General features: G+C 40.8%; 2 protein-coding genes across 2 annotated transcripts in view; both read right to left on the bottom strand.

Moving 5' to 3' along the window:
• LOC132894457 (connector enhancer of kinase suppressor of ras 3-like) overlaps positions 1 to 15,278 on the bottom strand; it is a 90,942-nt gene extending 75,664 nt beyond the window's left edge. The window contains exon 1 of the mRNA XM_060934290.1: positions 15,036 to 15,278. Coding sequence (XP_060790273.1) covers positions 15,036 to 15,087 — 52 coding nt within the window. The 5' untranslated portion in view covers positions 15,088 to 15,278. The remainder of the gene's footprint in view (positions 1 to 15,035) is intronic.
• A 6,256-nt stretch (positions 15,279 to 21,534) lies between these two features.
• qpct (glutaminyl-peptide cyclotransferase) overlaps positions 21,535 to 25,662 on the bottom strand; it is a 15,461-nt gene continuing 11,333 nt past the window's right edge. Inside the window, exons 6-7 of the mRNA XM_060934293.1 lie at positions 23,502 to 23,618; positions 21,535 to 23,347 (exon numbers count right to left, since the gene is read on the bottom strand). Coding sequence (XP_060790276.1) covers positions 23,172 to 23,347; positions 23,502 to 23,618 — 293 coding nt within the window. The 3' untranslated portion in view covers positions 21,535 to 23,171. The remainder of the gene's footprint in view (positions 23,348 to 23,501; positions 23,619 to 25,662) is intronic.

Genomic DNA, 25,662 nt, shown 5'->3' on the forward strand with positions numbered 1-25,662 from the left:
AGCCAGGGGACAAACAGGTTCCTGAGCTACTGTGAGTCACCCTGACAGTCCTGTCATACTGATTCAGTCAGCGCTGTGTCAGGGTGCTGTGGCATAATAAGTGAAAAATTTGAAATGTGAGACAACCTTTTGCTTAAAAAAAAAAGTAGTCTCGGGTACAATGAGTGCGGTTTTATAAGAGCGGCACGGTGGTGTAGTGGTTAGCATGGTCGCCTCACAGCAAGAAGGTTCTGGGTTCGAACCCATCGGCCGGCGAGAGCCTTTCTGTGTGGAGTTTGCATGTTCTCCCTGTGTCTGCGTGGGTTTCCTTCAGGTGCTCTGGTTTCCCCCACAATCCAAAGACATGCAGTTAGGTTGACGTGCGGCGGCCTTGGGCTGAGGTGCCCTTGAGCAAGGTACCTGACTGCTGACTGCTCCCTGGGCGCTCTGGTGTGGCTGCCCACTGCTCTGAGCGTGTGTGTGTGTGTGTGTGTGTTCACTGCTTCAGATGGGTTAAATGCAGAGGATGAATTTCACTGTGCTTGAAGTGTGCATGTGACGAATAAAGGTTTCTTTTTGAAATGAGCTGTAGGTTTTACTGCAGAACCAGCCACAGTTCTTCTGGACACTTTGACTGTCACACTCACTTCTTAATTTTGCAGCAAAACCCAATAGCCTTCATTAGATTGTCTTTTTTAATCTGAAAAGTGGTCTCTTATGTAATATGCTGCTCAGATACAAACTTTTTTCTGTAACATTTAATTTTGTGATGGAAAACGAACGTTTGGAACTCTAAATGACTCGATAATGTAAAAGTCATAAAATAGAAATCTATAACAAAGTTTGTATGAAAAAAACAGGGTGTCTAAGACTTTTGCACAGTACTGATTTTATATATAAAATTGGCTGGCATTGAGTGGTATCAGATACATTCCATTCAGCTAGCATGATACTGAGTCGAAGACGAGTTTAATATCATGCTAGCTGAATGGAATATATCTGATATACCACAAAAAAAGCAAGCCAATATTATTATTATTATTATTATTATTATTATACACACACATTCGATGGAACAATTATAAACTTTACAAAAAGTTAAGAACGGGGGGGGGGCTTACCAATATCCAATGCTGATTCCGATCGAATGTAATTCAATGTTCTGTCAATCCAGTGCACATGTAAAAAGTCAAAGTTCTAGCAATAAAAATGGTCCAACTCCAAAAAGCCTGAATAACCCGACTTATATACAGGCTAGTGCGGAAGTTTTACATGTAATACATATCATGGCATTTTCAATTCACTGCGACAGTTTACCGTGGGCGCCACCAGCAAACAAAGAAATACTTCTGCGCATGCGCAGCAGAAAACTCTCTCATTTTAATATTCGCATCAGCTCCAACGTGTGACATCATGTTGTCTTGACAACCATGCAATATCATAAACCATATTCAATGCTCATTCTCCATTGGGTAGAGTGACATAAGACACGTAGGAGAAGCAATATGCTAACAATATTGCACGCTATCAAACCAAATGAATGAAACCTGCTAGAAGGGAATAGAACACGTGTTTTTATTCCATCGAAAAAGTGTCCTGTATGTATAATAATTTCCAATATTTCACGCCAATGATGTCACTCCCAGCGTTTTCCTGCTGACTTGACGCGATTTGTCAAAATAGCAAACCGGTTGAAAATTAAAATTCTTTTGATTAACTTGCGTATTTTTTGTGGATGTGTCCATATAATATAAAGAATATTATACGGTGGCACGAAGATAGGAAGTTTATCTTCTCATGTTGAAAATATTTTCACTCGTTCACTTCACTCACTTGTGAATATATTCACCACTTGAAGATAAATTTCATATCTTTGCACAAGGATGTAATATCCGAGAGAGAGAGAGAGAGAGAGAGAGAGAGAGAGAGAGAGAGAGAGAGAGAGAGAGAGAGAGTGTTCAGTATACTCAAAAAGAAAAAAACAGATTCAGGACTGAATGAGTTTTAGCTTTTTTTAATCTTCGTTGTGGAATCTGTATCATTACCCAGTTGCAAAGTTATTTTGAAATCGGTTATATTGCCATAGGTATGTGTTTTTCATCTGCAGATTTGTGTCTTCAAGCAAACAGACAGGATAATAACAGTAAGCTACAGTAAGCAACAGTAAGCTAAAGCCCCTTTTACACAGTCTGTTCAAGGCAGAAACCTTACACCTTTATTTGTGTTCTATATAAAATGTCCAAATGCAGAATGGGGGTCTGCTTTGTTTTACCTTGGAGCTGAAAAAATTGGTAGTAACAAAGCCGGAATCGATGTCCGTGTAAAAGGGACAGCTGGTACGGGGGGACAGGGGTGTGACATTTTTTACACTGACATTCTTCTTTCCAAAAGCAGCTCAGATTGAAACATCTTGGTCTACAGAATCTAAGATCCATGCGTCTTTCTGCCTCAAATCACTTCCTACTCCTCTTCACTTTCTCCTCAACATATTTCTGACCACAAACATGTTGCTTGCATGAATCTCTCCACTCCTCTCTTCCTCATTACCTCGCTCGCTCTGTTTACAGGTGCAGTTTTCTGTGACAGACTTTTCTCCCCGAAAAGTCGCTCGACTAAAGGACAAAAACATGTTATAACCCACAGACTGAGGCTATTACTTCCCTTAACCGTGAATTATTTAAGGGAAGTGATTACATGTTGCATATGATGCTCAGCAACTTTGCTTGTGTTTGAAGAATGGTAGAAATGAGCACAGCTGATAAAAGCACCTAGTTCACTGGCCATTGTTTTTAAAGCAGCGCCGGTAAGCTCAGGGTATTCATATTTCCTATGCATAGTTACGTCACCCTAGACACCGACGCTCCATTGTGACACATCACGCCTCTAGTTGTGGAATGCTGCCTCACAATGTATAAAACATACACACTGGCACGGCTTCATGCCGGCTTCATGGTTCAGTGTAAATCACTAAAGGTGGAATATTGAGGTGCCGTCTTTATGCCAGTATTGTAGAATATCCGTGTAAAAAGGGCTTTACTAATGGTAATCCATGTAGGTTAGAGTAAATCTACTATATTTACGTCACATTCCAGAGTTAGTCAGTCTGCTACAAGGTTACAACAAACCAAACCATTTCCTCTTTAGCCAGAACTTATATTTTAGCTCATTAATATTAGGCAAATGTGTTCTCTAGGTTATTTATGATTCCACAGACTAAGCACGATTACACTGTGGCAGGTTCACAGGTTTGCTCTTTTTACCCAACACTTTTTCCTGTAAATGTTAGTTATACTGATGTATGCAATAAAGACTTTATTCTTACAACAAATTTTTTGGGCTGCATCCCAAACTGTTTACTGCTGTACTAAACAGTCAGTACAATGTTAGGACAACATTTTAGGACTTACTAATTTTACCAATACTACATCATGTCCAGTATTATGTTTGGGATACAGTTTTGAATAGTCACTGTATACATACAGACTTGGCACTTTCAGCCATGAGACTAATCTGCTCAAGGGAGAAGGACATATAAGACAACCCAATTTGCTAAATATTTTTGATGTGAGTAGCAGAACCGGCATTACCAGAGACAGTGAAATTTCAAAATCGTACATCAAGCAGGTCTAAAATGGCTGGTCTTCATACTTCAAATTTGCTTTTCAAATAGAAGGGAAGGGCAGAATGACGTCCTCAAACATTGTGTTGTCATTTGCTTCCTGTCAGAACCAGTTTATTTTTTTCTCACCTACAGTGTTGGTCTGGGTGTATAATGACTCAAATGTACAAGTGCATTTTGGATACAACAATTCTAACTGTGGAATTAGTCACATATATTTTAATTAAAATATTCTTCTATTAAAGTAATTAGACTGTTTATCCACCTTTTAAGCTGATACAATGTTCATTCAAATACACCCAGCTTGAATCATTCTACTCTGATATCTGTTTACATGAAGCGAATCTATTGTGATTGAATGATCAATTGCATTACTATCATATTAATTTGCATGCAAACTTTGCTATTGATCAACAGTGATTCAATCAACTTAAATCCCAGTGTTCCCATCTGAAAAGGTTGATCATATGAAAAAGTTTACTTTGAAAACATTATCAGGGTAAGTATTGTGGCTTCTACAACTGTGATGTCACTTGGAGTCAGACACATGATATTACACGGTTTTTCAAAGATGTGAAGTTTATCTTTGAAAGGTGAACATACAGTGGTGCTTGAAAGTTTGTGAACCCTTTAGAATTTTCTATATTTTTGCATTAATATGACCTAAAACATCATCAGATTTTCACACAAGTCCTAAAAGTAGATAAAGAGAACCCAGTTAAACAAATGAGACAAAAATATTATATTTGGTCATTTATTTATTGAGGAAAATGATTCAATATTACACATCTGTGAGTGGCAAAAGTATGTGAACCTCTAGGATTAGCAGTTAATTTGAAGGTGGAATTAGAGTCAAGTGTTTTTCAATCAATGGGATGACAGTCAGGTGTGAGTGGGCACCCTGTTTTATTTAAAGAACAGGGATCTATCAAAGTCTGATCTTCACAACACATGTTTGTGGAAGTGTATCATGGCACGAATAAAGGAGATTTCTGAGGATCTCAGAAAAAGCGTTGTTGATGCTCATCAGGCTGGAAAAGGTTATAAAACCATCTCTAAAGAATTTGGACTCCACCAATCCACAGTCAGACAGATTGTGTACAAATGGAGGAAATTCAAGACCATTGTTACCCTCCCCAGGAGTGGTCAACCAACAAAGATCACTCCAAGAGCAAGGTGTGTAATAGTCGGTGAGGTCACAAAGGACCCCAGGGTAACTTCTAAGTGACTGAAGGCCTCGCTCACATTGGCTGATGTTAATGTTCATGAGTCCACCATCAGGAAAACACTAAACAACAATGGTGTGCATGGCAGGGTTGCAAGGAGAAAGCCACTGCTCTCCAAAAAGAACATTACTGCTTGTCTGCAGTTTGCTAAAGATCACGTGGACAAGCCAGAAGGCTATTGGAAAAATGTTTTGTGGACGGATGAGACCAAAATAGAACTTTATGGTTTAAATGAGAAGCATTACGTTTGGAGAAAGAAAAACATTCCATTCCAGCATAAGAACCTCATCCCATCTGTGAAACATGGTGGTGGTAGTATCATGGTTTGAGCCTGTTTTACTGCATCTGGGCCAGGACAGCTTGCCATCACTGATGGAACAATGAATTCTAAATTATACCAGAGAATTCTAAAGGAAAATGTCAGGACATCTGTCCAAGAACTGAATCTCAAAAGAAGGTGGGTCATACAGCAAGACAACAACCCTAAGCACACAAGTCATTCTACCAAAGAATGGTTAAAGAAGAATAAAGTTCATGTTTTGGAATGGCCAAGTCAAAGTCCTGACCTTAATCCAATCGAAATTTTGTGGAAGGACCTGAAGCAAGCAGTTCATGTGAGGAAACCCACCAACATCCCAGAGTTGAAGCTGTTCTGCATGGAGGAATGGGTTAAAATTCCTACAAGCCGGTGTGCAGGACTGATCAACAGTTACCAGAAACATTTAGTTGCAGTTATTGCTGCACAAGGGGGTCACACCAGATACTGAAAGCAAAGGTTCACATACTTTTGCCACTCACAGATATGTAATATTGGATCATTTTCCTCAATAAATAAATGACCAAGTATAATATTTTTGTCTCATTTGTTTAACTGGGTTCTCTTTATCTACTTTTAGGACTTGTGTGAAAATCTGATGATGTTTTAGGTCATATTTATGCAGAAATATAGAAAATTCTAAAGGGTTCACAAACTTTCAAGCACCACTGTACTACCAAGAAAAGCCCAATTCAAATATTGCTCATCTCACTGTTGTTCAGGCACTTGGGTGTACATTGACAATGGTCACTCATTTCACACTTGTGTTACTGTAGAGTACCTCTGTGGTAACCAGTTACACCTGTTACAACTACATAAATAGAGGATATTACACGGCTGCACGAAGATATGAAGTTTATCTTCGAGTGGTGAATATATTCATAAGTGAGTGAAGTGAACGAGTGAAAATATTTTCAACAGAGAAAAATAAACTTCATATCTTTGCGCCACTGTGTAATGCTCATTATATTATATGGACACATACACAAAAATAAATAAATTTTTAAAAATCGCAAGTTAATCAAAAGAATTTTAATTTTGAACTGGTTCTCCATTTGACAACGTGAGTCTAGTCAGTGGGAAAACACTGGGAGTGACACCATCGGCGTGAAATATCAGTAATTATTATACATACAGGCCACTTTTTCCATGGAATAAAAGCATGTATTCTGTTCCTTTCTAGTGGGTTTATTGATAGCGTGCAATATTGTTATCATATTGCTTATCATCCATGTATTATGCCACTCTACCCAAAGGAGAACGAGCATGCAATATTGTTATAATATTGCACATTGTCAAGACAACACAACATCACACGTTGGAGATGTAAAACTTCCACATTAGCGAGTGACAGTGACAATTTGTAAACAAACATGGCCACCAGGTTTGCTTCATTAAAAATGGAAGATTTTGAGAGAATTTTGGCTGTCAGGTAGCTCCATTGTGTGTAGCTGTCGATGTTGATTTTAAAAGTAAATTACACAGGGAAAATAATAATATTCAGCTTGACTGCGCTAGCATTGGCCTTCTCTAACTCTACACCTAAATCTACACCAGTAAGCTAGTACAGGCCTTCGCTAATGCTACTGCTACGCCGACTGGAAGGTAACTAGTCTGCTGCGCTAACAGCACCGAGTCGCGAGTAAGCTAGTATAGACCTTCACTAACGCTACTGCTATGCCAGCTGGAAGATAATTGAACTGCCGCGCTAACAGCACTGAGTCGCGGGCAAGCTAGTGTTGGCCTTCGCTAACGCTACACCGGCTGGAAGGTAATTGGACTGCTGCACTAAAAGCACAGAGTCATGGGTAAGCTAGTGTTGGCCTTTATTAACGCTACTGCTACGCCGGCTGGAAGGTAACTGGACTGCCGCGCTAACAGCACTGAGTCACGGGTAAGTTAGCATTGGCTTTTGCTAACATGACAGCTACACCAGCTGGAAGGTAACTAGACTGCCACGCTAACAGCACCAAATTGCAGCTAATGCTACTGCTACACTGGGCGGAAGGTACCTGGACTGCTGTGCTAACAGCACCAAGTCACGGGTAAGCTAGCATTTTCCTTTGGTAACACTACACCAGCTGGAAGGTAACTGGACAGCCGTGCTAACAGCACCAAGTCACAGGTAAGCTAGCAGTGGCCTTTGCTAATGCTACGCCAGCTGGAAGGTACCTGGACTGCTGCGCTAACAGCACAGAGTCACGAGTAAGCTAGTATTGACCTTCGCTAATGCTACTGCTATGCTGGCTAGAAGGTAACTGGACTGCCGCGCTAACAGCACAGAGTTATGGGTAAGCTAGTGTTGGCCTTTGCTAATGCTACTGCTATGCCGGCAGGAAGGTAACTGGACTGCCGCACTAACACAGAGTCGTGGGTAAGCTAGCGTTGGCCTTCACTAACACTACTACTACACTGGCTGGACTGTAACTAGACTGCCACGTTAACAGCACCAAATTGCGGCTAATGCTACTGCTACACTAGATGGAAGGTAACTGGACTGCTGTGCTAACAGCACCAAGTCACGGGTAAGCTAGCATTGGCCTTTGCTAACGCTAATGCTACACCAGCTGGAAGATAACTGGATTGCTGTGCTAACAGCACCAAGTCACAGGTAAGCTAGTAGTGGCCTTTGCTAATGCTATGTCAGCTGGAAGGTACCTGGACATGCTGCGCTAACAGCACCGAGTTGCGGGTAAACTAGCGCTGGCCTTTGAAAATGGTGATATGAAGAGAGTATGTACAATAATAATAATAATAATAACTAGACTGCATTTCCGCAGAGAAAATGCAGTGTGCTTGCTGAGCTGTAGCAAAACAGCTATCATGCTAGCATGATAAAAGCTAGCATGCCAACATGCTAATGCCAACATGCTAACAACTAGCATGCTAACATGCTAACAGTTAGCATGTTAACATGTTAATGCTAAGATGCTAATAGATAACATGCTAACAGCTAGCATTCTAACATGCTATTTGTTAAAATTCTAACACTTTAAGGCTAATATGCTGACAGCTATCATGCTAACAGCTAACAGGCTAACATGCTAATGGCTAATATGTTAACTTTTAGCATGCTGACACGCTGAGGGTGACATGCTAACATGCTAACAGTTAGCATGCTAACATGCTCAGGCGAACTCGCTAACAGCAAACATGCGAACTCTGCATGCTAATATGCTAATCCTAACATGTTAACAGTTCGCATGACAACATGCTAATGGTGAACATGCTAACAACTCGCAAGCTAACAGCAGGCATGATATCGTAATGGGTAACATGCTAACAGCTAGCATGGTAACACGTGAATGCTTATATGCTAATTGCTATCATGTGTGCGTGTAAGTATTCCTAATAAAGTGGCCATTGAGTTGAAGTTGATTTGCTGTCAAAGTCTCAAATGAGCAGATCCTTGCCAAATGCATCATCACCTATGGGGGAAGGGAGGAATGACTCAGTTAAGCTTCCATTGATTAGCGGCAAAATGGAGAAAAAATGGACGGATGAAAGGCAAGACAAAGACGAGTACGGGTCAGAACCGATATCGTGTGTGTGATGGGTGATTTGGTCTGAGGTGCTACAGTATATGAAGTTTGGTGGATGTGTGGTGAAGTGTTACTGAGCAAAACTCCATTCATTTGAATGGGGCCAAAAATCAATGGAAGCCTATGGAGGTAAAAAGAGATGCGTGAAAACCAAGGAAAAGACGAGTGCAGGTCTCAGATGAGGGGATGGATCTGTGCGGGGACTTGGCCCGTGGCATCAAGTGAAGTTTCTTGAAGTTTGGTCACTTGGTTAAAAAAATTGATGGAGAGTGAAAGTTTTTCTCCTGAAACACCATTCATTTTCAATGGGGCCAAAAATCAATGCAAGCCTATGGAGGAAAAAGGGATGAGCAAAAAGAAAGGAAAAATATGAGTGCGGGTCAGAACCGATTGCATGTACGTGTCGGGGGAGTTGGCCTGAAGTATCACATGAGGTTTGGTGCATCTGTGATGGAGCGTGTCCGAGTAGGACGATTCGATTCATGCGCCCCATTCATTCTCTATGGGAAAAAAGCAAAAGAAAAACGACAAGAACAAGAGAACGGGCACATTGATCCAAAAGCTGTATACAAGCACACTACACCATTTCGGCCAGACGTCTCAGAGTTGGAACGGTGTCTCTATCTCGAACACCCTAGGAGGAGTCGTGGATCCAAAAAACGTGTCGGAATAAGGCAGAATAAGTAAACTTAAGAAGAACAGTGTGCTTGCCTCACACTAATAATCTCATCTCATTATCTCTAGCCGCTTTATCCTTCTACAGGGTCACAGGCAAGCTGGAGCCTATCCCAGCTGACTACGGGCGAAAGGCGGGGTATAGAGGTCTGCGCGGGTCAGATTTTTCAGTCCCGCTCCTGCCCGCGCCCGCATTGTGCAGTCCCGCTCCCGCCCGCGCCCGCAAAGAATTATGATTTTCAGTCCCGCTCCCGCCCGCGCCCACAAAAAAATTATGATTTTCAGTCCCGCTCCCGCCCGCGCCTGCCATATTTTGTCCCGCTCCCGCCCGCAAATTCCGCATGATGCAGACGTTCGCGTTATTTCTCAGGAAAGTTCTTGTCTTGACACAGTGTGATGGTGCCCCGCCCCCTACTTTGAGTGGATTTGAGCATAAATATCTACAGCTCACGTTCGTTATTATTTACCTTGTTTCTGAATTCAACATGTAGTGTCTCTAATAATAATAATTAGTGCTGTCAAGCAATTAAAATATTTAATCGCGAATCACACATTTTTATCACATGAGAAACCATTGTAATTCTCTGATCAGCATAAAAAAGTGAATGGGCTTGCTTTGTACCAATGGTGCTTTTTTTTAATTGCAAAGTAGAGCTAGTAAGAGAAGTGAATTGATTTACTGCTTGAGTTAGTCTACAACTCTAATCAGAGAGACAGGTTACACAGTGACGGTAGGCTTGACTCAATGCTATCCCAGAAATCCTTCCTGTAATATGCAAATTTGGCCACCTCTGATTGGACAGCCAAATTTGCATATTACAGGAAGGATTTCTGGGATAGCATTGAATCAAGCCTACTGGCACTGTGTAACCTGTCTCTCTGATTAGAGTTGTAGACTAACGCAAACAGTAAATCATTTCACTCATGGTTCTCTTGCTAGCTGGGTGTGAACTGCGAGTCATTAGAGTGATCAAAGGATTTCCCGTTAGGGTGATCAATGGCAAATTTAAGATGCCATTCCTCTGGCAATCTGACTCTCTCTGCAAATTTAGGCATTTTAAAATGTTTTTATTAATACCAAATAAAATATCCAGCACAAATTATATATGATAGACATAAATTAATAATTTATAAATTTTATTTCAAACACGTTTTTAGTTAGCGGGACTGCAGCTTATCACCGCTCCCACCCACGCCGCATATGTGCGCTCCCGCCAGCGTATGTGCACTTCCGGTCCTGCCCGCGCCCGCAATGAGCTTTCAAAATTTGTCCCGCGCCGCAATGAGCTTTCAAAATTTGTCCCCCGCCGCACTGCTTTGCGGCGGGTCCCGCGGGACTCCCGCGGGGTACACCCTGGACAAGTCGCCAGGTCATCACAGGGTTGACACATAGACACAGACAACCATTCACACTCACATTCACACCTACGGTCAATTTAGAGCCACCAGTTAACCTAACCTGCATGTCTTTGGGGGAAACCAGAGCACCCGGAGGAAACCCACGTGGACAACATGCAAACTCCGCACAGAAAGGCCCTCGTCGGCCACAGGGCTTGAACCCGGGCCTTCTTGCTGTGAGGTGACAGCGCTAACCACTACACTACCGTGCCTCCCTAATAATAATAATAATAATAGCTGTCTTTTTTTCATGGTCTATCAGATGTATTCCATTCAGCTAGCATGATACTGAACTCGTCTTTGACTCATTTAATATCATGCTAGCTGAATGGAATATATCTAATATACCACTCAAAGTGGGCGGCACGGTGGTGTAGTGGTTAGCGCTGTTGCCTCACAGCAAGAAGGTCCAGGTTCGAGCCCCGTGGCCGGCGAGGGCCTTTCTTTGTGGAGTTTGCATGTTCTCCCCGTGTCCGCGTGGGTTTCCTCCGGGTGCTCCGGTTTCCCCCACAGTCCAAAGACATGCAGGTTAGGTTAACTGGTGACTCTAAATTGACCGTAGGTGTGAATGTGAGTGTGAATGGTTGTCTGTGTCAGCCCTGTGATGACCTGGCGACTTGTCCAGGGTGTATCCCGCCTTTCGCCTGTAGTCAGCTGGGATAGGCTCCAGCTTGCCTGCGATCCTGTAGAACAGGATAAAGCGGCTAGGGATAATGAGATGAGATGAGATATAGACACATTCGTAAACAAAAAGTAAAAATTCATTGATTCCCTCACGAGTAACATTTAGGAATTTATTTCACGGTTTTGCTTCTCCATGTCCCAGATGTAGCTCATATGAAAACTACGAGTGGTGTATTTCCCAGTAAAACACTTGTGTCCATATAATATTAGTGGCAAAACAACTGAGAAATTGTTTCAGGGAGTTACTTTCAGATTGAAGGGGACTACATACAGAAAGAATGCTGTTAATTCAAGTCATTCCATGTGGAGATGGACTAGCTTTCACTGTTAAATATTGACTCCTCAAACTTTCAGTTAAATTAGTCATGCCTTTCAGACTCTTCCCATTTCACACATTCAGTCATGAGGAACTTGTGATGAAATACCAGGCTTTATGCATGAATGGATAGATACAGTTACAGTCATACCATGTCTTACACATAGATAGCTCAATCAGGGAAACATGACTCTCATTAAGAGTCTCTGATTTAGGCTTTCAAACTGTGACTTTTTGGAGGAGGAATACAGAGGCCATCGGCTAAAAAGACCGGTCTCTCTAGAAGCAGATTTAACCTAAATCCTCTTGAGTTAACTATTTGTCTAGCAGGCAAGGCTTTCAAGGCTCTCACTTTCACAATTTTTATATAATACACAATTTTGTGTCATCACATTAAAGTAAACTGTGCTAGCCGAAACCATCAGGTAACTAAACCAGTCCTGTGAGTCACAGAGTGTGTATTAAAACCTGCATTGTTTTCAAGCATGACCTCCAGATGCAGTTTACTGGCACAGCAGCCATCTCATCAAGTGCCAGGTCCTTAAAAATAAACCAGCGGAGTTTCCCATGATCCAACGCTACTTCTAGGCCACGGGCGGGTAACAGGTCAAACATTTGGCTGGGAATAATACTGGACAAACCCAAACCTATAAACAGGCAAAATATTGTATTTTATAGGCTAAGAGACAGATTTATACAAGCCACCTCTGCAAATACAGAAAGAGGTAACGATCATAAATGAGAAAATGCACTTTTATTACTTTCCTAGGATAATGGTGAAAGCTAATGCTACTGTTTTTCACTTACTCTGAATGCCTAATTATTGCATATGATGATATGGCACTCGTCTTATATCCTGGTGTAACTCATTCAGCAGCACGTTTACAATAGTCCAAGAGCTCTGGATGTTTGAAATGCCACGGACATAAAAAGGAATGAAAGGCTCCCTCATCATTTATTTGGGAGTTGAACAAGTAGTCGGAAAAATGAAGCAGAAAACGTATGTGTGAAAATAATCAGTCCAGTTTTCAGTGGAATGTTCCCTGAACAGCCTAAACTGTATTAAGAAACAACTGACATAAACCCCAGCTGGAAATGTGTGTATGTGTAGAAGCATAAAGACCAATGTAACAGCCAAAACATACAATTTAACCTGCATTAGGCAATGCTTTATGTAACCTGCCTCAATGATAACTCTGCATAAACAAATAATCAATTATCAGGAGATCAGACCATGCTTACAGGCTTAAGCAGTATTGTTCAACAGTGTAGACATGAAATTATGCATGTTGGCTTTGTAAACTTCAGCAGACTCCAAGCAATAACATGCTTGAAGGGGGATGCTGTTTGTTTTCAGGGTGAGGTAACTGCCTGTTTGCTGAAGACATTTGGGGTAGTCTCAGCCAAATTCAGTTACTTATTCAACAGAACTTTTATCCATATCAGTTAATACAAATAGGCTATAACACAATCCAAACATAAAGCTGAGATGCCTAAGAGCCAAACTGTAATGTGAACTATGGGAATTATTTAAATAGTAAACAGTAAGATATGTTTCCATAGTGTCGAAGAAAGAAAAAAAAAAGATTTCAGACTTTACTAACACCCCGACATGTGGTGCTATACAACTGCTGACACTGTCTCGTACTTGACTCCCACATTTTATATGTATTTGTGGTGTACAGAAAAGGCAAAACCTTACGAATTACACTACCGTTCAAAAGTTTGGGGTCACCCAGACAATTTTGTGTTTTCCATGAAAAGTCACACTTTTATTTACCACCGTAAAATGAATACAAAATATAGTCAAGACATTTTTCTGGCCATTTTGAGCAGTTAATCGACCCCACAAATGTGATGCTCCAGAAACTCAATCTGCTCAAAGGAAGGTCAGTTTTATAGCTTCTCTAAAGAGCTCAACTGTTTTCAGCTGTGCTAACATGATTGTACAAGGGTTTTCTAATCATCCATTAGCCTTCTGAGGCAATGAGCAAACACATTGTACCATTAGAACACTGGAGTGAGAGTTGCTGGAAATGGGCCTCTATACACCTATGGAGATATTGCACCAAAAACCAGACATTTAGTAGAATTTAGCTAGAATAGTCATTTGCCACATTAGCAATGTATAGAGTGCATTTCTGATTAGTTTAAAGTGATCTTCATTGAAAAGAACAGTGCTTTTCGTTCAAAAATAAAGAAATTTCAAAGTGACCCCAAACTTTTGAACGGTAGTGTAAGTTTTGTAATTAACTAACTAGGAGAAGATGGAAATGGTTTGGACATGTCTCAAAAAACACCGAAATAACATCAGCAGAACAGCAGCAATGTAGACTCCTGACAGCGGTAAGAGAAGACCAAAGGAGACATGGAGAAGAACAATAATGAAGGAAGCAAAGGAACTGGGGAAATCTTAAGTCTGAAGAAGAACTACAATTACTTGCCAGGAGAGTCTTTTGTGTTGGCCCTAAGCGCCACTTAAGCACACAAGATGATGGCGAATTAACTGGTTGGCTTAGTCTTGCCATTTAAATAACACAGTGCTACCTGATCTATGCACCTGCACCATCAGCATGGGGTAAAAACTGATCCTCTGAGCCCAACAGCGGCTCAGTGGCAAGTCTGGGACTTGTTGCAATTTCCAGCTTTTTAGTCACTGAGACAAAACTTTAACAGCTCTGTTATAATCCTAGTGAAAAGCAAGCAAACAACTTTATATCAGTTGTAACACACTTCTCCTATCTCTTTAGGCTATTCATACAGTATTAGAGGCTTCACCAGGAACAGCTTGGCGATGCAGGGACTCGAACCTACAACCCTGTAACCCGGAACCTTAACTTGTTGAACAGGTTAAACAGCAGGAACAAGTGATGAGTTCTTAACGGGTCAGTGAGACTGAATGAAAGCCTCTCAGAAACTATGTCAGTGGTCACATGGAGAAATTCGGGTAAGCTGTAAAGGGAAACGGGTTCAGCGCGGTGCTGAATGACGCGCGCGCTGCCGAGTTTCAACGAAACCGCAGGTCAACAAACGCAGCAGAAACCAGACAGCGGATGACAAGAGACTTTATTATTATTATTATTATGGCAACGTGACACTGGAAGACAAATATATCTTAAATGTCCAACCTATATATATATATACACATACACGCACACAGTACTCACCTCTCATCCACTCATATATATTATATCTTAAATGTCCAACCTATATATATATATATATATATATATATATATATATATATATATATATATATATATATATATACAGTACTCACCTCTCATCCACTCCACTACTTGCTTAGGTGTCCACTTGGTTATTGGTTCCATGGTTTCGCACTTAAAAGAGCTACCAGGCAATAAAAGTTTTAAATAAACGCCGGCTGCCGCAACAGTTTGAGACTCTCGCTACACACTGTAATCATTCTTCCATCGTTCTACAAAGTCGGAAATTATTCCACTTTACACTTTGAACACTGCGTTCTCACTCACTGAGCAGCTGAAATAGCGAGGTTAGGAGAGTCACTCCAGAAAAGCAGTGGAACAGATTAAATGACAGAGAGGGAGCCAATCAGCAACAAGTAGCTCAAGCAGAGACTGGAGGGGGCGGGGCCTTGGTGCGCACACACACACACACACACACACACACGGTTAATCAAATCACAATGAAATATTTCGGATCTTTATGTTGTCCACACACACACGCACAAATAAATACAAGGTGACTAAAATATTCTAAAACAACTATACTACTTGGCGGTACGGTGTGTAGTGGTTAGCACTGTCGCCTCACAGCAAGAAGGTCCTGGGTTCGAGCCCAGCGGCCGGCGAAGGCCTTTCTGTGTGGAGTTTGCATGTTCTCCCCGTGTCCGTGTGGGTTTCCTCCGGGTGCTCCGGTTTCCCCCACAGTCCAAAGGCATGCAGGTTAGGTTAACTGGTGACTCTAAATTGACCGTAGGTGTGAATGTGAGTGTGAATGGTTGTCTGTGTCTATGTGTCAGCCCTGTGATGACCTGGCGACTTGTCCAGGGTGTACCCCGCCTTTCACCCGTAGTCAGCTGGGATAGGCTCCAGCTTGCCTGCGACCCTGTAGAACAGGATAAAGTGGCTAGAGATAATGAGATATTTCGGATCTTTATGTTGTCCACACACACGCACAAATAAATACAAGGTGACTAAAATATTCTAAAACAACTATACTACTTGGCGGTATGGTGGTGTAGTGGTTAGCACTGTCGCCTCACAGCAAGAAGGTCCTGGGTTCGAGCCCAGCAGCCGGCGAGGGCCTTTCTGTGCGGAGTTTGCATGTTCTCCACGTGGGTTTCCTCCGGGTGCTCCGGTTTCTCCCACAGTCCAAAGACATGCAGGTTAGGTTAACTGGTGACTCTAAATTGACCGTAGGTGTGAATGTGAGTGTGAATGGTTGTCTGTGTCTATGTGTCAGCCCTGTGATGACCTGGCGACTTGTCCAGGGTGTACCCCGCCTTTCGCCCGTAGTCAGCTGGGATAGGCTCCAGCTTGCCTGCGACCCTGTAGAACAGGATAAAGCGGCTAGAGATAATGAGATGAGATAACTATACTACTTCCTAATGTCATTTTTAGTTATTTCACTAGCTCATTAATTCATGATTGATAAATAACCTAGAACACTAGAATTAAGTATCCTCACCTTGATAGAGTGCCCTAACACTTCTGTATCAGCATTAACTTATAATGCTAAAACTAATAGCTTTAACCTCAGCAACTAAGAAATATCTTTTTTCCCCTGTTTGTTTGTTTGTTTGTTTAAATAATCAAATTAGGCCAACCAACTATACACACAAGCAAAGTAGAAGAAGAAACTGCTGAAAAACTTAACACTGACACCTTTCTATTTTAGCCAGCATTAACTTTTTTCAGCAGGTGGTGTACCCGTAGTGTTCATGTTATAATCATGTTGTCTGTTGCTGTCCAGGTGAGGATGGGTTCCCTTTTGGGTCTGGTTCCTCTCGAGGTTTCTTCCTCGTGTAGTCTGGGGGAGTTTTTCCTTGCCACCGTCGCCACAGGCTTGCTCATTAGGGACAGATTAGGGATAAAATTGGCTCATATCTTGGGTCATTCAGATTCTGTAAAGCTGCTTTGGGACAATGTCTATTGTTAAAAGCGCTATACAAACAAACTTGACTTGACTTGACGTGTAGTGGTTAGCACTGCCACCTTACAGCAAGAAGGTCCTGGGTGCGAGCAAGGGCCTTTCTGTGTGGAGTTTGCATGTTCTCCCCGTGTCTGCGTGGGTGTGCTCCGGTTTCTCCCACAGTCCAAAGACATGCAGGTGAGGCTAATTGGTGGCTATAAATTGACCGTGCGTGTGAATGGTTGTTTGTGTCTGTGTCAGCCCTGCGATAACCTGGTGACTTGTCCAGGGTGTACCCCACCTTTCGCTCATAGTCAGCTGGGATAGGCTCCAGCTTGCCTGCGACCCTGTAGAACAGGATAAGTGGCTACAGATAATGGATGGATGGATGGATGGATAACTTTTTCAGCAGTTTGTGCTACAGGAGCTCTTCTGTGGGATTAGGCCATATGGGCTAGCCTTCGTGCTCCATGTGAATCAATGGCCCTGTCGTTGGTTCACCGTTTGTCCTTCCTTGGACCACATTTGGTAGGTGCTAACTACCGCATACTGGGAATACCCCACAAGGTTGAGCCATTTTGGAGATGCTCAAACCCAGTCATCTAGCCATCATAATTTGGGCCTTGTCAAAGTCGCTCATATCCTTACGCTTGCCCATTTTTTCTGCTTCCAAAACATCAACTTTGAGAACTGACTGTTCTCCTGCTGCCTAATAATCCTTCCCCTTGACAGGTGCCATTGTAATGAGATAATCAATGTTATTCACTTCACCTGTCAGTGGTCCTAATGTTATGGCTGATTGGTGTATAGCACAATACATTTGTTTCTTAATAATATGTATAAAATACACAGGGCCACAGTATTGAAATAAAAAAAAGAATAAATAAAAAAAAGTACAGCAAAGCAGCCTAAGCCAGAAAGAGAAACAGCAGTGATACTGCACAGGTGGCCCTGAAAGGCACAGTTCATGTGAATTATTGCATATCATTCAGCTTGCTATGAGGAGATTGAATAACCATGGGGGAAAGCAGACCATCCTGATCAAAGCTGCAAATATACTGTAATGTACTGATGGAGCAAACACATTGGGGTGTAGCTTTCTGCACTTAGACACCTGTTAGTCTCTTAAGTGTCTGTGATTAAATATTGGAAAAGCAGACACTGTCTAATTAACTTCAAGAGAAATAAAAAAGTGCTGTTATAGCAACTTCATCAAGTGGGCTGGTAACACATCACACCACCATGCCATGTCATTATTTTCCTGTAGCAGTAGAACAGGACAAAGCGGCTAGAGATAATGAGATGAGATGAGATGAGATGAGATGAGATGAGATGAGATGAGATGAGATGAGATGAGATGTCAAAGCTGTGGCTCACCACATGGTTGCATTTATTTGAAGAAGCCACCAAATCCTTACTGACTGCAGTAAAAGTATATTTCTTTTGTACAATGAGGTAAAGATTAAACCTGCTGGTTAGTATTCCAACACACTGCTGCCCTCTGAAGTTTATACATGCACACATGAGTACAATATTAACTATCCATCCATCCCTTATCTGTAACAGCTTATCCTGTGCAGGGTCACAGGCAAGCTGGAGCCTATCCCAGCTGAGAGGTGGGGTACACTCTGGACAAGTCGCCAGGTCACTGCAGGGCTAACACATAGAGACAAACAACCATTCACACTCACACCTACGGTCAATTTAGAGCCACCAATTAGTCTAACCTGCATGTCTTTGGACTGTGGGGGAAACCCTCACAGAGAACATGTAAACTCCACACAGAAACGCCCTTCATCAGCCACTGGGCTCGAACCCAGGACCTTCTTGCTGTGAGGCGACAGTACTAACCACTACACCATCATGTTGCCACAATATTAACTGTTTTTCTGTTCTTCTTTTTTTGGAGCTGTATTTCATACAAACTGAGCCATAAGAACCATTTGGAATATGCCTTAATATGCCTTCTTATCATCTCGCCTCGTGTTTTATCAGAAAATCACACACTCCTGCCTAACAGCTGGAAAGTAAATTTTACTGCACCTGTAATTACACTTTCCCACAGATCATGAGCAATAAAACATTGGAATTGAAGGACTATATAATTACCCGTTGCCTCTGGCAATTAGTTTATTGGTAGAAGGCAAAGTCATTAATGCAAGGTTGATTGTTCACCCCTTAAATTTTACATTTCCAGCTGAGTTTCCATTGACTTACTCAAAGCATATTATTCAACATCTACCTTAAATTATTCAGGGAATATAGTGAAACTAATCAGAAGAGTACATACAAGAGAGAGGAATGTGACTGTGGACCCACCACTGAGTTGTGTGAGGTTAAACCAAGACACTATGACTCTTCCCCTGTGTTTAACATTGCACTACTGTCAGTCACTAATAGTGCATCAGTTGTGTATTATTATACAATACTAGTAATTCTTACTTTCCAAATGGGAAGTCTATTAAAATTAATATCAGGTACGAAAAAGCAGGCAGTTTCACTACAATAACATTTTGATCATTTTTGTAAAAGAAAAATATTTAAGACCACAAATGAGCTTGTCAAATGTAGGTAAGGTACAACATGCCTCTAAGAATTCAAGCATCAGATAATTGCATAATAACATAATCACAGTTTATTTTTCATACATTGCACGCAAAAGCATTAAGAATTAGGAAATGACTGGTCTTGGCAGGAACTTGTGAAGTCAAATCATTATTGTAATAACAGTGGAGAATACCTGACTTTCAATCACATCAAAGATGAACAAGAATGAGCATTTACAGTAAGGCTTGCTAGAGGCCTACTTTAATAAAGTAGTTAAATGTTTTTTAACTATACGTAAGTGAGGATGGTGTTATGATGATTATTAGCAAAACTGAGATGTATGTATCTCTGTGTGCCAGTGAGATAGAGTGTGGCAATAACAATCACAGATATCATACAGTATAATTTTGTCTAATATTTCTCATCTCATCTCATTATCTCTAGCCGCTTTATCCTGTTCTACAGGGTCGCAGGCAAGCTGGAGCATATCCCAGCTGACTACGGGCGAAAGGCGGGGTACACCCTGGACAAGTCGCCAGGTCATCACAGGGCTGACACATAGACACAGACAAACATTCACACTCACACCTACGGTCAATTTAGAGTCACCAGTTAACCTAACCTGCATGTCTTTGGACTGTGGGGGAAACCGGAGCACCTGGAGGAAACCCACACGGACACGGGGAGAACATGCAAACTCCGCACAGAAAGGCCCTCACCGGCCACGGGGCTCGAACCCAGGACCTTCTTGCTGTGAGGTGACAGCGCTAACCACTACACCACCGTGCCACCCTGTCTAATATTTGTTTTATAAATTAAGTGCCACTTCAACACACTTTTATCAAACCAATAACATGCCAAAGCAATTCACAGTAACAGCCGTTACATGCAGGACAGGTGCACAGGCAATCATATTTCAGTTCTGGCACTTTGGACACAAAAGACCAGTGTGAATTCATTAAAATCTCACACTAGTATGAAGCCTGAATTATTTTTTAAAGATATCTAAGTATATTCTCTATTTTTATGGAATGATATGAAACATATAATACTATTCATTACAGTAACATGTAATAACAATCAGTCAAATTACCATATTAAAATATTATACATTCAAGTAAAAAAATGCAGATTATGTGAGATTCTGTGTGTAATTATTTTTAGCCCATACAAAGGCGATGCATTATATTTGCTTAATGGCTGTTGGAAATAGCCCCAAACTGTAATAAAGTTTTCTGTTGTAGTTAATGAGGATGGAGTGGTAGTAGATTTTATGGCAGATCAGTGTAATGAACCATGGGATTGTCAGCTGAAAGAAGTCTTCAGACTGTAGCATGAAGGAATGTGTGACTGATGCCTGATCATAGTTCCTGTTTTCTTATGCTTCCTGGACAACAAAGTCCAACCACAAAATAGGCTGATAAAGTAAACACTAAGTACAAGATCTTTATAATATTAATAGAACTCATTTCTGGAGGCTACCCAAATACTGTGTCTGGCACACGAAGGAATCTGCAATTCCAGCATTCACAGTACACCCTATAATGCATTTTAAAAGAGATTTGCATCACATAATTGCATTTTATTTACATGATTGTGTTCTGAATGGAGGAAACGTTTCCAGGAATTGTCTCCTATGGAGATAGACGCATGTGACCTCACTCAGCCTCCCCATATAGTCTCTGTGAGAACTGTTTAAAAACTCTAGCAAGACTCTGGTGTTTAAGACCATAATGTTTTTAAGATGGCAAATATGATTCCCCCCCCCCTCAAAATTATGTGTGTTTAGCACTGTCGCTTCATAGCAAGAAGGTTCTGGGTCTGAGCCCTGGGGCTGACTGGGGCCTTTCTGCGTGGAATTTGCCTGTTTCCTCCAGGTGCTCCGGTTTCCCTCACCGTCCAAAGACAAGCAGATGAGGTCAATTGGCTGCTCTCAATTGCCCAAAGGCGTGTATATGAGTGAGAACATCTGTGTTGGCCCTGCAATAGACTGGTGACCCATCCAGGGTGTACCTTGCCTCTTGCCTGATGTCAGCTGGGATTGGCTCCAGCTTAACAAGCTTCATGAGGGAGTCACCTGGAATGCTTTTCAATTAACAGGCGTGCCTTGTCAAAAGTTAATTAGTGCAATTTCTTGCCTTTTTAATGCATTTGTGATTATCAAAACTGGTTTTTACAGAAGGTCAGATTTTCCTCGTGCTTAATCTCTTCTACTAAAGCATGTGTTCAGATGACACTGGTGGATTTGATCTAAAATGGATCATAAGGGTTTTTTTTTACAAACTTGTGGAGTTGAGTACACACTGTCATTAAAGTGAAAAGGTGACAAATCAAAACATGTGGAGACTCTGAAATTCATGCATTTCAAAGACTCTATTTTTTTCTCAAATTGTTGACAATAATATACTTTGTAATGAAAATTGTTGTATTAAATTAAAAAAGAATGCAAAATAGAGGTATTTTCACTCATGGTCTCAGACTTTTGGACCCCACTCTGTGTGTGTGTTTTGAGGCCCACACCACTTCGACTGTAATATGATTTATTTGACTAAGATGTTTAAAGGTAATGTAAATGATAGAATTAAAAGATCAACTTAAACATATATTCTTTCCAAGGTCTTACAACAGTAATATTTATAACTGATTGAAAAAATAATAATCAAACAGTACACCAGTCAGAATGTCAAAGCTTCCAAATATACTGATTATACTGGTACTACAATACTCTCAGTAATCATATTTGGTCCTGTGGTACAATATACAGTTATAAATCCAGACATAAAAATACAGGGTTAGTCAAAAGTATGTTAACACTAATGGATTATTTTTCTCCTGCAGACAGACGGCGCCATGGGCCATATCTCGGCCACACATTTCCAGATCGATGGATAGGTCGCGGTTGACCATTGCTATGGCCTCCACACTCCCCTGATTTGACGCCCTGTGATTTCTGGTTATGGGGTATGGTGAAGGAGCGAGCATATAGCAGGAAAGTTCATGATATCAATGACCTCAAGAACAGAATAAGGACTGTGGTATCATCTATTCCCTGCGAAATGTGTGTCCGGGCTTTAAATGGTACTGTTGCTCACTGGTTTTTGTGTGTTGAACACGATGGTGAACAGGCTGAGACCGTCCTGTAAATCATCTTGCACATATGATGTAGGGGCGGCACGGTGGTGTAGTGGTTAGCGCTGTCGCCTCACAGCAAGAAGGTCCTGGGTTCGAGCCCCGGGGCCAGCGAGGGCCTTTCTGTGTGGAGTTTGCATGTTCTCCCCGTGTCCACGTGGGTTTCCTCCGTGTGCTCCGGTTTCCCCCACAGTCCAAAGACATGCAGGTTAGGTTAACTGGTGACTCTAAATTGACCGTCGGTGTGAATGTGAGTGTGAATGGTTGTCTGTGTCTATGTGTCAGCCCTGTGATGACCTGGCGACTTGTCCAGGGTGTACCCCGCCTTTCGCCTGTAGTCAGCTGGGATAGGCTCCAGCTTGCCTGCGACCCTGTAGAAGGATAAAGTGGCTAGAGATAATCAGATGAGATGAGATGACATATGATGTATGTTTTGTGAATAAATGGTTTCTACCATTTAAGTGTTAACATAATTTTGACTAACCCTGTACATAATTGAGCCTAGAAAAGCCTAATTCTAACACCATGGTGTCTAGAACACTAATTTATGTGGTGCTTTGTGGCAACAAGACTTCATAATGGCTTTATTGAGGTTGTTATTGAGTAGACGGAAGATAAAGGAACATTAGGATGTCTCGGTAAGTGGATTTTGGCTTTTCATGTTGAGGTATTCAAGCACAAAGACCTGCAAAATCTTGTTGAGGTTCTGGATCGTGGCTCGGTCCAAGTTCTCCTCATTGTCATCAAAGGTGTGCCACACAGAGGGAAATGGGCTGGGGATAAGATGAAGGACCCGGACCCCTGTGAGAACATGGAGATAGTTAGCAGGCATAATTTTATTTGTATTTTTTTCTGTTTAAATTAATTCTGTATGAAATCATGTTGGCATGCTAATGATGATCGGTCTTCCTCTATAATGTAGTTTCAACATTAGAAACTAGCATTATGACATTACCTCTGCTAAGGAAAGGCATGTGGTCATCCTGCACAAGACCTACATACATGCCAGGCCAGAAGTACTGCACTTCATTAGGATGATCCTTCAGTAGGCCCAGTGTGTGCAAGCGCCGCTCTGAAAACAAGCACACAGTAACAAAAAAGTTGCTGTCGATAGAAGTGTCTACTGACCACACAGTAATCTGAGAATGCAAAACAAAGATAAGAGACTCAGCCATGAAAACATATAAAATCAAGTAGAATAGTGTCTGGATTAAGGAATTATGGTACAATTAAGGCCAGTGGTTATAAGATGCTCTAATGGAAGGAGAACACACTGAAACATGATAATAAAGATTATGTAAAACAGAGTTCAGGAGTTCATGAAACGCATACGTATGTCATAAACATTTAATAAGAGCAGAGATAATTAAAAGTCTGAAAACTACTTGTGTTAACCTCAGACACTCCACCCATGGGGACACTTTTCTGGCAACAACATCAGAATACTGAAGGTTGCAATCTGACTGGCTCTGTGTCTCCACATGTTTATGAAGTTAGTGCACTGGTTTCCAGTGGGAATGCAGACTCCATGACACAGTGACTGTTTTGGAGCATGATAAAGTCATAGTTTTGAAAAATTGTTCACAGAATCCTGTTTTTAAGATTTGTGATCTGCCATGTTAATCAAATTGCCATTTTCTGTCAAAGTAGGTGGTTCTTGGCTACATTTTTTGAAGAAATGTACCAGACTATAGTGAATGCTAGAGGTCTGGCTTGTAAGACTAGATAACAACCTGAAACCACTCATTACATTACATTGTATTTTTTTTAGATTAGATTCAACTTTGTCATTATGAAATGTACAGGTACAGAGCCAATGAAATGCAGTTAGTATCTAACCAGAATTATTTACAGATAAGGAGATAAACATGTAAATGAATACTATATCGCAAAAACTGGTAAGACGCCAAGCCTCGCAATGTGAATGTGCCGCCATCTTGGTTGGTATTATGCAGTACCTGACATTTATTTAGATAAGGTTTATAATAAATAAATAAAATATTTGCAAATAAATAAAATTATTTGCATCTGTTTCCTTATAAATACTCTATACAGTACAAACAAAATATACCTATATAGAAGGTATAACTATATAACTATATAAATAAGCCAATTACTTTAAAAATAAGCTAAAGCCTACCAGTACCACTGATGACATGCCCTTTAAATATATGCAATTATTGCCTGTAACTCATCTCTTATTTGGGGTGATGACTTTTTTTTTAAGTAGTCTCAGGTACAATTTTATTTGTAGATTTATATGGATATTAGATCTAAGTTTTACTGAGCATCTTACAGAACCAGCCACAGTTCTTCTGGAGACTTTGTCCCACTTCCCTTATCAAAAAGCAGTATACTTCAAGTTCATTTTATGAAGTATACTTAAGTAAAGTTAAAGTATATTTCCTTAAGTATACTTTTGTGTACCAAGTATACTGATATCAATGTACTTACAGTATACTTGTAAGTAAACTAATCTAATATTTCTTGGGACTAAATTGGCCCACTTTTAGTTTATAAAAAGTATACTTTAAGTCTAAGAGAAGTAAATTCTGAGTATACAACTAGTATTTTTTTTATTTTGTACTGCAAGTATACCACAAGTAAACTTATATACTAATAGTTTACTAGTTCTATACTTGTCATCCACTCTTTAGTTTACAAAAGCATACTTCATAGTATACTGGAAATATACTATTGGTTTGCTTGCTTTATACGTCTAGTCCACTTTTTAGTTTACTAAAGTATACTTTGTAGTATACTGGAAATATACTATTAGTATTCCACCCCAGAGCTGACCACAAACTTATGGTACATGTACGGTAGGTTTAAAAAATGGGATTTAAAACATGCTGCCGTATATCACAAAGAAGCCAATATGTGTGAAAAAGAAGTATTTTATAGGCTACTATCAAAAGGATAGGCACAACTACAGGGCAAGTACACGTAAACATAAGGTACAAATATTTTAATACTTTATTACACTTTTGTTAAGTATATCTTGATCAAAAGTTTAAGTATAAGCTTAATATACTTAGACTTTTCTATATACTTTTCAGTATAAGCCAAGCATACTTATGTATAACTTTATTAAGTATATCTCTGATAAGTAAATA

The sequence above is a fragment of the Neoarius graeffei genome, chromosome 11 (genome assembly GCF_027579695.1).
Source record: "Neoarius graeffei isolate fNeoGra1 chromosome 11, fNeoGra1.pri, whole genome shotgun sequence".
Lineage (NCBI taxonomy): Eukaryota > Metazoa > Chordata > Actinopteri > Siluriformes > Ariidae > Neoarius > Neoarius graeffei.